The sequence below is a fragment of the Patiria miniata genome, unplaced genomic scaffold (genome assembly GCF_015706575.1).
Source record: "Patiria miniata isolate m_02_andy unplaced genomic scaffold, ASM1570657v1 HiC_scaffold_18, whole genome shotgun sequence".
In the NCBI taxonomy this organism is placed as follows: Eukaryota; Metazoa; Echinodermata; class Asteroidea; order Valvatida; family Asterinidae; genus Patiria; species Patiria miniata.
In genome coordinates this window covers 5,549,836-5,563,987 of record NW_024037056.1, presented here as the reverse complement: position 1 = coordinate 5,563,987, position 14,152 = coordinate 5,549,836, and the positions used below count along the sequence as shown (strand labels likewise).

General features: G+C 36.4%; 1 protein-coding gene across 4 annotated transcripts in view; it reads right to left on the bottom strand.

Moving 5' to 3' along the window:
- The window catches only part of LOC119724387 (arf-GAP with SH3 domain, ANK repeat and PH domain-containing protein 1-like), a 44,447-nt gene extending 30,480 nt beyond the window's left edge, over window positions 1-13,967 (bottom strand). For all 4 annotated transcript variants that reach the window (XM_038195415.1, XM_038195417.1, XM_038195416.1 and 1 more), the window contains exons 1-3: window positions 13,665-13,967; window positions 7,791-7,863; window positions 582-730 (exon numbers count right to left, since the gene is read on the bottom strand). In XM_038195415.1, the coding sequence (XP_038051343.1) occupies window positions 582-730; window positions 7,791-7,863; window positions 13,665-13,790 (348 nt within the window). In that variant the 5' untranslated portion in view covers window positions 13,791-13,967. The remainder of the gene's footprint in view (window positions 1-581; window positions 731-7,790; window positions 7,864-13,664) is intronic.
- Window positions 13,968-14,152: the final 185 nt, after the last annotated feature.

The window sequence follows — 14,152 nt, the reverse complement described above, 5'->3', positions numbered from 1 at the left end:
CACAAGTCCATCCCAAACCCATCACAAGTCCATCCCAAGTCCATCCCAAGTCCATCACGAGTCCATCACAAGCTTATCACAAGTCCATTACAAGCCCAGCACAAGTCCAGCACAAGTTCACCATGAGTCTAAAACAAGCCCATCACAAGTCCATTACAAGCCCATCACAAGCCCATCACAAGTCCATCGCAAGTGTATCGTAAGTCCATCCCAAGTCTATCACAAGTCCATCACAAGTCCATCCCAAGTCCATCCCACGTCCATCACAAGTCCATCACAAGTCCATCCCAAGTCCATCCCAACTCCATCACAAGTCTATTGCAAGTCAGTCGCAAGTCAGTCGCAAGACAATCACAAGTCAATCACAAGTCCATCACAAGTCCACCCCAAATCCATCACAAGTTAAGCATAAATCAATCATAAGATAATCACAAGCTCATCACAAGTCAATCACTGGTCGGTCAGTCAGTCACAAGTACCAGAGGAAGAACACCGACTCGTGACAGACTCATGTTTGAGTTATGTTGGACTTGTGACCGCCTTGAGATTGTAATGATTTAGAATTCTAATCTCTATCTTACCAGATGCTTAAGGAGAGCAGCCAGTTCCTTAGTGATGACCGAGAACTTCAAGAAGGCAGCTCCTAGATCTGGCTCCTTCTCTTTCGACAACGTCGATGAGCCCAACTTTTCCAGGTTTTCGGCAAATGAAAGCAGGTTGCCAACATATGCTGCAACAAGACAGAGAAGTTTTATGAATTTAATTAATTAATGCATAGTAATAATAATATAATATCAAGTAATCTTAAATATTATCAAAATATTCAACATTGATTTATCGTTGCACAGCGTGCATGCATACATGTAGAAAAGTGGTTTTTCCCAAAGATGGATCAAGATTTGTTTTTTATTTATTAGGAAAAAATTGACTATTTGCACTTCTCTTGTAGGCCTATAATTCTACATTTTGAAGTCAAATACAATGTTATACATTCTGTATACGGTACAATCATGTACATTCACATTTAAGTGTAAGAAGATATGTATGGACATTAGTCACGGGTTCGAGTGATTACATTCATATGTACCGGTATTGCACATGTATGTACATGTACATGTATGTGTGCATGTACATGTACATGTACATCTACATGTATACATGTACATGTATATGTACATATATGTACTGTACATATATGTATACATTGTACATTTACATGTTTGTACATTGTACACGTACACATGTGTATACAAATTATATTGTACCGTAGTTTAAATGTACACATACAAAGTTCCACATGTACGTGTACATGTATACTGTATTGCAAGTCTATATGATATACATCATTGTAAATGTATGTACATGTACATGTACATGTGTACTTTTTGCACTAGTGAACCCTGTAAACAAGAATTGCTACAATTTGGCAGTCTCTATTAAATCAAGTGCCAACTGTCACATTGAATGGGCAACTCCACGCATCCACTTTAGCCCAGGCCCTTATTTGGGCTTGATGGCTTTGGCAGATCACTGATCATCAGACCCCTGGTGATGTGGTGTGAGTGAAATAATGTTTATCCTGAAATATTAAAGGGGCTTTTCCAACGATTGTAAAAAAGGTTATTCAAGAAATTAGAAGATATTTCAGAAATATATCGAACAGGGGATAATTTACAATATTTTGAAAGGCGTCCAAAAAATATTAAAGGGCACTTTTAGATTAACATGTACGGTACATACAGTATGTATGTTTTATGTGGCTATTCAAGAAATATTCCAACGTGTATTATTCATAAGATGGAATATGCGTCGGGGTGATGTAAATCAATATTACGTCGGTGAAGAGCAAAACCTAATATTGAAATACTTTTAATTTAAAACCTAACTCCCTTGGCCCTGTTTGCTGGGAACCGTCTTCAATCCTCCAAAATCCTCCAAAATTTTGCACTTATGTTGAAATGAAGGATATACCCAGTGCCTCAATCCTTCAAAATCGTCCGACAGTCCTGCCTCTCAAAATGCATTCATCTTCAATTCAATCGTCCTGAAACCTATCCTCCTCCTTTTCAAACACCTCCTCCTTTTCAAACAATCCTCCAAAATCCTCATGTTTCTCAAACAATATTCATCCTCAATCCTCCAAAATCCTCATGTTTCTCAAACACCATTCATCCTCAATCCCCAAAATCCTCATGTTTCTCAAACAAAATTCATCCTCAATCCTCCAAAATCCTCATGTTTTTCAAACACCATTCATCCTCAATCCTCCAAAATCCTCATGTTTCTCAAACACCATTCATCCTCAATCCTCCAAAATCCTCCCAAACCGCCATGAGAAGTTTGGAGGATTGAGGTGGGTTAGGGTTAGACTGCAATGAAATGACTAGATTTGTATACATGTATATGGACCATCATGATTATGGAACTAGTACTAGATCCTGAATCCATCAAAGTCCCCCAACTGCTCAATATGGAGGTATCCTGAATCCATCAAAATCCTGCAGTACTTGCCGCTAGGCTTCATGTCCTGAATCCATCAAAATCCCCCAACTTTTTCAATATGGAGGTATCCCGGAATCCGCAGAAATCCTCCAAAACAGGGGTGTGGATTTTGATGGATTCAGGTATGTTAGGGTTAAAATTTTGAAATGTATTTTTATGGGGAAATTACGTTCATGTGGCAATGTACATGTAGTCTGCACATACAATGTATACATTCTACATTGATGAAAGGCCTATTTCAGTACTGTACATACCGGTTCAACGGATGTACAATGTACAATGTACCATACACACAATGTCTCGAATGTCATGAATGTAAATTACTCTCCAGCGGAATCACATTGATACTCGTCACAGATAATATTTCTATTCCCTCTGCCAACCCGGATACCCTCAAGGAAGAAAGACAGTAAATCATGCCAACGAAAAGATAAACTTAAATAAAAAAACCAAAAGTAGAGTCCGCCTAAAGTCATCTGGGAGATTTCCCAGTGCGCTTATTGCCCTGACGTCCCTTGTGTCACAACCCAACGAATCATAACCAGTAAACCCTGTGGGCAGTTTCACTTTCACGTTGCCATAATTTCCATACCTTAAATCAACATGAAGAAGTCAGAGCGGAGTTTCAATAAAACACCGCTGTATTTATCACAGTTCTTTGTTCTCGATTCTAGATCGTTCGGCAAAGCTTGTTTATATGGTTGTACATTGAACTCAATCGGACATTTGGGAACAATTGTACATAACCCAGTTATGTGCTTCCGAATTGACAAAGAAAACTGACAAAGAAAACAGATTTTCTAAATTTTCCTTTTTTAGTTTCAATAAAGCCAAAACAAACAAAAAATTTGCTTCCGATTACATGGCATTTGAAAATAGGGTAGGTAGGGAGGGATTTTTTTTTTGTCGGCAATTTTTGGTACGATCATATGGAGGTGTCTGCATGTACATTGTGTACATGTAGTCAAGGGTAAAAGGTAGTAAATGGTGGTTTTCTGGTTTTTCCCCTCATGTACATTGTGTACATGTAGTCAAGGGTAAAAGGTAGTAAATGGTGGTTTTCTGTTTTTTCCCCTCATTTTTCCTCAAAGGGGAAGTCAAATAGTGTTCACACTGAGTAGAAAGTTGAACAAAATGTGTTCGTAAGAACAATTTATTACATGGACCCTTCATGATTGTCAGGTCTACATACATATACATGTACGTTTGTAAACATACACACACACAAATTCAGTCAAAGGACCAAAAATGGCAATGACATTAATGCTTACATGATTAATGTTTATACATTTGTACAAGCTGGACATGACAGATGAACTCCACCTGTTCGTAACATGCACGAAAAAACATAACATACCGGCACTACATGCTCAATGTGTAGGGTGGGACAAATGCAGGGCACGGATAAATTGTTCGGGGGTGCAAAAGCGTCACCATATTTGGACAAATTGTTGAATTGTAAGAGACCTGGAAATGCCCTGCAGAGTTTGTGCAAAATATTTAATGTAACGAAAGCTGTTCTACATGTAAAATAACTTCACCGGATGCAAAGAAGAGATTTCTACTTTTAGTTTTAAGTGTAGAATCTCCATGGTATTTGCAACAAAAGCTACAACATTTTTTATTCGGAATTCAAAATGACATGCTAGTTTTTCATTACATGTTTATGACTGTACATTTGTACAGTGTACGTGTACACGCATACACATGTACATGTACATGTACATGTTACCAGTACATGCACATTTGCATACATGTACCTGTACATGTTCATTGCATGCAAATTATATATGTCTACTCTCTACTGTAAATTATGGAGTCTACTTTTTTTTCCAGTATGCAGCAGAGTCAAAAATTAAACCGGTCTCGATTCACAATTGATTTTCTTCCATTGCAATTATGGAAATTCAATTAGTACTTGTTGGTGCAGTGGGCCAACATGCACATGTTTAATTACTCCTAATGGAATGCACAGTATGCACTGCATATGGACTACAGTACCGTGCTGAACAGCATATGGGCAATTACACAGACTTTACTCACGTTACATTTTTGATGTACCGGTACTTTTTGAGTTTCCTTGGGCTGTAATTACCTAAGTACTGAAAAGGTTTAATAACTGTTATCCCCATGGGAGATACAGTAGACCTAGACCTACCTAAGCACCAAAGATAACATCCAGAAAAATGTGCTATCACTGTTATGTATGATAAACAAGACGCACAAAATTGGTAACTCACCTTACATTTTCGTAACGTGAGTAATGGATTTTGTGCATCTTGTTTATCATACATAACACATTTTTCTGGATGTTATCTTTGGTGCTTAGGTGTAGGTCTAGGTCTACTCTATCTACCATGGGGATAACAGTTATTAACCCTAACCCACCTCACTCCTCCAAAATCCTCCTGGCGGTTTTGGAGGATTCTAGAGGATTGAGGATGAATGGTGATTGAATCAAATGAGGATTCTGGAGGATTGAGGATGAATGGTGATTGAAGCACATGAGGATTTTGGAGGATTGAGGATGAATGGTGATTGAAGCACAAAAGGATTTTGGAGGATTGAGGATGAATGCATTTTGAGGCAGGACTGTCTGATGATTTTGAAGGATTTGGCGTTGGTTATCCTTCATTTAAACACGAGTGCAAAGTTTTGGGATGAGGAGGATTTTGGAGGATTGAGGATGAATGCATTTTGAGGCAGGACTGTCTGACAATTTTGAAAAATTTAGGCGGAGTTGAAAAATTTTGGAGGATTTTGGAGGATTGAGGATGGTTGTAAGCAACAAGGGCCTAGGGGGTTAGGGTTAAACCTTTTCAGTAAGGTAATTACAGCCCAAGGAAACTCAAAAGTACATCAAAAATGTAGCGTGAGTAACCGTGGAATTGCCCATATGCACATTTACATTTAACTGTACATGTACGTTTTTTATTGGTTTTTATTCCTTTGTGGTACGTACTTGTTTTTGAAAAACAGGCAAAATGTCTGACTATGATGCAGCCACTGCTAAACAAAAAATGAATTTTATTCAATTGAACTTGAGTTATTGAGTACTGTTTTTGGAAAGACAATTCCAAAATGAAATTGTATTCAATGTGCTTTCAAATGAATGCAGGCCCTTCTTACATTGATGAGCCCCAAAAAAACATGTTTTGGGTTTTTGTTGTTTTCTTTTTTAGATTTAAACACGGCTTGTGTAACACAAGGATGACAAACAACCTCATGAATATTCAAGACTTGGAGTTTATGATGTACATAATTTGCATAATACATGTATGTAACGTGTATACCATAATACCAGTACATTTGTACAAGTATACTGGTACATGTATATGTTCAACATACATTGTTAAAAATTCTTTATAAAATTCAGCATAAAAAAACCCAAAATCTCAAAAGCGAGACCATTCAAGTCACACACTGTGCTCTTTTGTTTTATGATATAATACGCGTTTGCCTCAAATGACGTCCTGAACAATGTATATTTTCGTTGTCTACACCTGTCTCTCAATGTAAACACACAATCTGTTCTCAAACATTAGCATTGCACACACACTATACACGAAATCAGAAGCCTAAGCATGTGTTGCACTTTCCCCCAAGGTTCAATTGCAAAAAGCCCACAGCGCTGTTGACTGTGACAACAATGACAAATCCTGCAGTTCATCCACCACGCATTTCTATTAGGCTTATAATTGTGTTCAACTTGTTCTGTTGGCATTGACAATTATCATTCACTGACTAAATATATTCAATTGTAATATGTAAATTGATATGAGATCTGTTAATTGTTCAGTTGGTTTTTTTTTCGACAACAGGTTGGGTAAAATTCCTGTCATGGTTCACCGAAGTTACAAAGACCAAACAATGCGGACATGCTTCGGCTTTTATTTAATTGATAAAAACCACATGTGCCTGGTAGGACAACCGCGCTGTACTGCTGTACAACAAACTGAACAAAAGCTTACGTATTGAATGAATATGGGTGACGCCTACGCTGTGCTAAATACTGTATCATTATGTGCTGTAGAACCAAACTGTACAAGCCACTGTGCGAGATTTATGATAAAATCCATGCAGAAAGGTGTACATGTACATGATGCATATATTTTGGGGTAAATGTACAAGGGAAAACAATATTTTAAAAAATAGTATACTACCATACCTTCATACATTCAGTAGCACAATGTCAATTAATTATTTCATCAAAAATACATTAAAAAAATTGGAATTAGGAAAATCTTTTTTACTCATGAGTAAAAAAGATTTTCCTAATTCCAATTTTTTTTTAATTTTTTTTATTTATTTATTTTTTTTTTTAGATAAGACCTCATTTCAAACATCTGTTAAAGTTGTTTTGATCAATCCTTTCGGTGACCCGTATACACACAATAGACTCCTACATGTATTTGTAGATCTTTAGAGGCGAAAGGAACACAGTAACTGAATCAACACATGTGAACATGTACAAAGCTTGGGCTTTTTGTGTATACCGGTATGAGTTTGTATGATTTGGAAATACATGTTGAATTGAATTGAACATTGCTAAACTGTACTCTCAATATTTTGAGCATTTATTAGTACAACATGATGACAAGAAACACAATAAATGGGGCCACTTATCTACCGTCAAGTTAGCAGTTTTCCAATGGTCGTGATTTCTGTTAAATACCTGAAACCACCAAAGAAGAATTTCAACACCTGAATGAACATGCAGCCTTTCGCTAAACATGATTTGAGCTGATTACTTATATTGCTTTTAGACATTCTCCTCAAATTTCCATCAAAAAGTGGACGGAAAACTTAGACTTTTCTGTCCATTTTTGATGGGAATTTGAGGGTGATTTTATAAATTAAAACAGAAAGAAAGAAATGATTCAACACATAGGTCTATTAAATGTATTATAAGCCTGCATGTCCATTCACATTTCAAAAACTTTTTGGGTGGTTTCAGGTACTGTTAAAAAAAAACTACAACCATTGGAAAAACTGCTAACGTGACGGATGTACAGTGGCCCCCTTTATTGTGTTTCTACAGGAACGTTTTCTGCAAATCGCCCTCAATTTATTTATAATTTTTTGTCAGAATCCAGGCCCATACCTGTACATGTGTATCAGGCCATGCACACCAAGTCAGGTCCCAGACCCTGTTTGCCTTTCAGACAGGAAATGAAACAGTATGAAGTGTGTTGATTTTGGTCACTGCTAATTTCCGGTGTTCTTGACAAATCTGGTCTGGCAATGAAACAGTGCACACAAATCTGTGAGTTTGATTGGTCACTTACTGTTCCCGGTGTTGTAGATGTTCTTAACTGACTTCCTCATCTTACCAAGGCCGCTCCTGTCTGAATCCAATGTCTGAAAAAGAATTAAAATGATTATTTTTTTTTTAAGGGAATATACAACATTGCAAACATCAAAAACAAAACTACCAAGTTTTTCCGAAAAACCTTACTAGGATGTTGGTAAATGACAGTCTAAAGCATCCTGTAAAATTATGGCACCTGGTGTGAAGTCATTTTCAAGAAAATGGTATTTTTGTATACATTTCCTACAGTGGTCGGCCGACCACTGTTGAAAAAAACTGTTTAGCAACTACTGCTCCAAATTTACCATTTTGTTCAGTCAAAATTTTGTTTGCTATTGGTTACATGTTCATGAACGGGTGCAGGCCAGCTAGACTGGTTCCCTAACCTAACAATTTTCCGGCATCTATAAATTGATCCATTTCATCTTTAGTGGAGTCAGGGAACCAGACTACTTGAACATTTTTGTTTTTCTTGGTTTTTCCAGCATTTTCGAACACAAAACATCAAACATGTCAGTGTAACAATATTTAATCTATTATACTAACCCCTCAAATAGTTCATTTCTGAAAATTACAGCAAAAGCCAATGATGTACATTCCCTTTAAATCAGCTTACCCCCTGTACACGTATGTGTACATACGGTCGGTCTAAACCCAACAAGCCTTGCCAAAATTGTGCAAATACACGTAAACATACAACAATTGAATGTGAACTTTTCAAGAATGAAAAACATTATTGGGTTTTTGATTCAAAGGCCCAGAGAATTCAATTTCTGTCCAAATTTGCTTCAAAAACAACCCTGCCTGCCTAACCTTGCCGAAACCAACAAAGTGACAAAACAGGGATTGGTTTACAAAGTCAATCGCTGGGGGACATGTTTGCAGTTTGGGTTTTTCTTGGATGTTTGCTGATTACAACAAAGACGACCTTACTACGCAAGAATGGAAAGATTTGAGCAGTGTTTGCTGACCATGAGACTGGATGGACCAGAGAAAACATGGAGGTCAAAATCAAGAGAAAAAAACAGCTGATTGAACAAAAACACACACAGGGAAAATTAATTAAGTGATGAAAAATGAAACCTACGGAATGCAGAAATAACATTGTGTGTATACATACATGTGCATTTGTACAGTATACTAATGCACAGATTGCATTTTTTTTTGGGATAAATAGGCCTACTGTCTCTATGGTTAAGAAAACTGAAAAACAAAATCGATACAAAAAACGAAACCGAGCAAACATTTGTGTAAATAATTGATTTAAAACATATTAAACTTTTAACATATTTTAAACCTATTTTGAACATGTGTTGTGTACATTTTTACATAATCGTTTACTTTCTGCACAGTATCAATTTGTACTGTATCAAACTGTATACTATTGTCCCTTTTTGTTGACTGTTAGAGATATGAATACATTTACAATTAAGCAATTCAATTTTGGATTTTTGAAAACTGAAAAAAAAATTTGAAAAACAAAACGAAACCGAGTAAACCCAGTGTACATGTATATTGATTTAGAACAAAGCAAATTTTGTATGTGTACCATACATTTTATACACATAACTGTTTACTTTTTGTTCAGTATCAATTTGTATTGTATCAAATTGAACAATTGTCCCTTTTCGTTGACTTTTATTATTAGAGATATGATACAATTGAGCAATTCAATTTGGGATTCAAGGTTCATTGCAAGCATGTTAGTGATTTCATCTGACACAGACACTATTTTTTTGCAAATTATTGAATAATTTTCAGTCAAACTTATCCTCTCAATAACCATCCCACTTGTTCTCAGAATCGCGAGTCTGCCGGTGCCAAAACACAACAGAGCAAACGGAAATGGCAGACAATGCGTTGTCCTGGCCAACAATTCAACGCGTGACTCAACACATGTTTGTCTAACCGACAATTCTCCGTGTTGGTCAGACTTCAGAATATCCTCCTCTCAAACAAACTGCCACCTCGGGCCAAAGTATGCTGGGCTTTTGTTGTGCATGAGTGACTCATTCTTGTGTTGTCATGATTGTGGAGTGAATGGCTGTGGGAAAGCCCCATTAGGAAGTATTGTACAGGACGTGTTTTGCCAAAATACATTTTAAGTGGACTATAAATTACTTTAATTGCAAGTTTGATCTGAACTGAAAATCCATGAAATACTCGGCAGAGGGTTTTGAGGGTTGGTAAGGGCTCCAGAGCAAAAATGGCGTCCTTTTTGGAGGCCCTCTCTTTTTTTCATTGAAAAAAAGAAGAAAAACACCCCAAATGATAAATTTTAAACAGTGACATCACTTTGGCTTCTTTGTCTGTTGCATCAAGCCCATATAAAGCTGGTATGTCATTTCCTGAGTCCAAGTGGCGGGCACTAAAAAAAAAGATCGGCCATTTTGAAAAATAGCCGGCTCGGGCGGCCATTTTGAAAAAAAAAAAAAAAAGGTTTTCCTCCATTCTTTTTTTCAAAAAGGCAAGACGCTAACCACGTTTTTTTTTACTTGGCCTCGTAGGTAGCAACACCTTCTGGATTCTGGATTTCAAAAGGAATTTTTGAAAAATTTCGAATTTTAATAGTAAAAATCCTGACAAATCTCTCCTGTTTTTAAAAATCTTTTTACCACTGTAGAAAATACAGTACACGTACATGTGCTTGAAATTATGCAAACATTTCAACTCTGCTCGTACTGTAATTGTTATCCGAATATATGCAGGTACACGCTACACATACATGTACATGTACAGGTACATGGGTACAGTTGTATACATGGTTTAACAAAGTTGCATACAAATTTGTGTACAGAACCATGGTGCTACACGTACATACGGTCCAAATAAATGAGACAGTGCATTTTGTAATAAAAAAAAATTAGGAAAACCGGATTTTGAAATCTTCGAATTTCTCCCACTTCTTAAAGCAACAGTTAGTGTAAATGTTCAAGCAGATTTTGTTGTCGTGGTGCACCTTTAATAAACAACCCCCATTAATTTCAATAAAGAAAAGACTGTGATATGAATTAAAGGGAATATAAACATCATTTGCTTTTGCTGTAATTTTCAGAAATGGATGGAATTGGGGGGTTGGAAATATATAGCAAATATAGTTACACTGACTTTTTTGAGGTTTTGGGTTCGAAAATGCTATAAAAACCAAGAAAAACAATCATTTTCCTGTAGTCTGGTTCCCTGACTCCATATAAGAAGAAACAGAGCAGTTTACATACATTGGGGAATTGTAAGGTCAGGGAACCAGTCTAGCTGGCTTGTACCCGTTCATAGGTGTGTAATCGATTGCAAACAAGTGCGATGGTCAATTGGGGCCAGTATTTGAAGAAAAAAACCCAGTTTTTTCCAACACTGGTCGGCCGACCAGCGTTGGAAATTGATACAAAAATACCACTTTTCTTTAGCAATGTTCAATTCAATTCAATTTAACATTTATTTCCAAATCATACAAACACTATATACCGGTACATGTACATGAACAGTTGGCGGCTCATACCGGTATACACAAAAAGCCCCAGCTTGTACATGTTCACATGTGTTGATTTTTTCCAACGCTGGTCGGCCGACCAGTGTTGGAAATTGATACAAAAATACCACTTTTCTTGAAAATGACAGTATACCAGGTGCCATGATTTTACAGGATGCTTTACACTGTCATTCACTAACAGTCCAGCAAGGTATTTCAAAATGATTTGGTAGTTTTATTTTTTGATGTTTGCAAATGTTGTATATTCCCTTTAAAGCTACATGTACCTGTATTAATAACACATGTCGTCAAAATAAACAGCACAGTTGTTTTCCAGCACAGCGCAAACATCCATGGCGCTCACCGCTTGATTGACGGGGGAAACTAAAACCCAGCTATAAAAAAAATTACCCACATTTTTGCCACATATGTTGTCGCTTACAATAATGAGTCACTCGGTTGGGAAACTGCCCAAACAGTTCACTCACAGGTTAAAATGAATGGTTAGGATTATTGTGGTAATTGCCGGGGCCCAGAAACATCTGGGGACTAAAACAATATTGACATTTTTTCTTTTTTTCTTTTTTTTGCATGGATTTGATTTGTAATTTTAAGTCGGTAGATTTCTGGGAAGTTTTACTTTCAATATATTTAAAGGGACTAAAATCTCATGAGTGACATTTGATTTGGCTTACTTTTAGTACTGACTTCAAAAGTGTAAACATTTTCAGTATAGAGGAAAATTTTTTAAAAAAATTCTATTAATTTAATGTTTTGTCTATTTATTTGGTTCTTAATATGAGCATGAAAAAAAAACAATGTTTGAAAAAAATTTGTAGTCATTTTTATTTGATTTCTTCACAAGAAAGTATCATTTAGGGAAAGATTGCCATATAAGAAGTTCACTAATTTTCCTCTGTATTGACTAACAAGCCCCCAGATAGCAATTTCATGTCATCAAAGTCAATTTGAGCAGTGAGAAAATACAAGCATTTTCTTACAAAACACTTAGAATTTTTCAGTCCAATCTCATGGGGTTTGTACACAGGGTGTTGAGTGAACTTCGTATATGGAAATCTTTCCTAATTTAGAAAAGAAATACTGTAAAGATACTTCAAATACAAGGAAAAAACCGAAAAACTCTTTTCTATCAGTCGTTGTAGGGTACATAAAATGTACATGTTAACTCTGCTTATACTACAGTAAAACAATTTATATGAAGAGACTGTCTTGTTCTGTTTGATTAAATTGAGAATTATTTTTAAAAATAAGTATATCAATTTTTTTTTTTAAATACATGTATGTACGCAAACGTTCAATTATGACACTGCGACACAGTTTTCCTGAGGACCACCCATGCTTTTTCAATGAACTTAGAAAACAGTGCTAACCCAGACGACAAGAACTTTACCCCAGACAAAAATATGCCAGTACTCATACCTGGAATGTTTTGATGTGGTAGGCTCTCCACTGACCACAACAAACCAAAAAGTTAAAAAGAGATTCCATGTCATGGGTGAGTCATAGGACTGGACATTCCAAGCCTCCAGGTGTGATATGGGCAATAGAGTCATTTGCAATTTTTGGAGACGGAAAACAAACATTTGTGGTCAGCATTACATCAACTGTTTATGCAACGTGGTCTGGGTTGGGGAAATTGGACAACCAAAAACAACAGGTCTCATGACCAGTGACAATTATACATTGATGATTTTTTTTTCGGACAGCAAAAGTCTTTGTACTTCAAAAATATTATTGGACATGAGCCCAACTAGTTCAGTATTATTTATAAATCTTATTATTTTTAAATGATTCGTAAAATACTTTAGAAAGACACAATATGCCTACCAAATGAATACAGTACCATTCTGGCCGGAAAAAAATCTTAATTTTAGACTCTATTTTCAAGGTAGGATATGTATTTTCCCAATGTTCAGATTGTTAGCTAGGTCTACATTAATTTAAACTGACGCTAGTGACAGTGACTGACATTCAATTTAACTTAGAACAATAACATTGTCTAAACATGCTAAAGCAGCCAACAAAATTAAATTAAAGTAGAGAGTCATGCAAATCACTTTCGTTCACACATTTTATAAATAAGGAAGTTTTCCGAAGGCAAGCATATTAATTCAATTTCAACAATCACTTAAAATTTGTTGAGAAGAAATAACACTCGAAACAAAACCAAAATCGAACACGAATTCATGACACAAACTGTCAAACATGTTCAAATTTTGTTTGAAAGTACTTAAACATTGGTCAATAGTCTCCTTAGTTTCTTGTGTCTTCATTCTCTGTGTAAAAACAGTTACCTTAACGGTGTTGTAGTCTTTGTTTAAAGTGTTTACTGAACCGTGACTGACTGACTGCTCGACAACTTACCTCTTCCAACTGGGCAACAACGTTGCGACAGGCTCCCATTTTCCCCACGAAACTCGACGTGGTTGGCGAATTAAGATCCTCATTTGTCTCATTTACGAACTCCAAAACGCTGATTAATTCCGGCATGTTGCTGTCATGGACACTCTCTGTCAGCTTTTGCCGCTGGCAGGGTGTTTAGTTGTGAACAAAAGTGTAAATTGTTCTCACTTTCGAGTCGTCAGAGGTGTGTGCGTTAGCGGAAATGAACAACCCACTCGACAAACCTACATCCTAATCCTACGTACGTACAGTTTGAAATAATAAAAAAGTAATGATAGTCGGATACCGCATCATTCCCATGACGCTATCCTGTCATGGAGGAAACAGTCCTCAGACTTGACAAGAAATTAATGGAGTCTTGAATAGCGCCCTCTTTTGGCCAAAAACAAATTTCGGCGCTAAAACTGAAAGGAAAAAGTCACCAAAAATGTAAATTCAAGACAATAAAG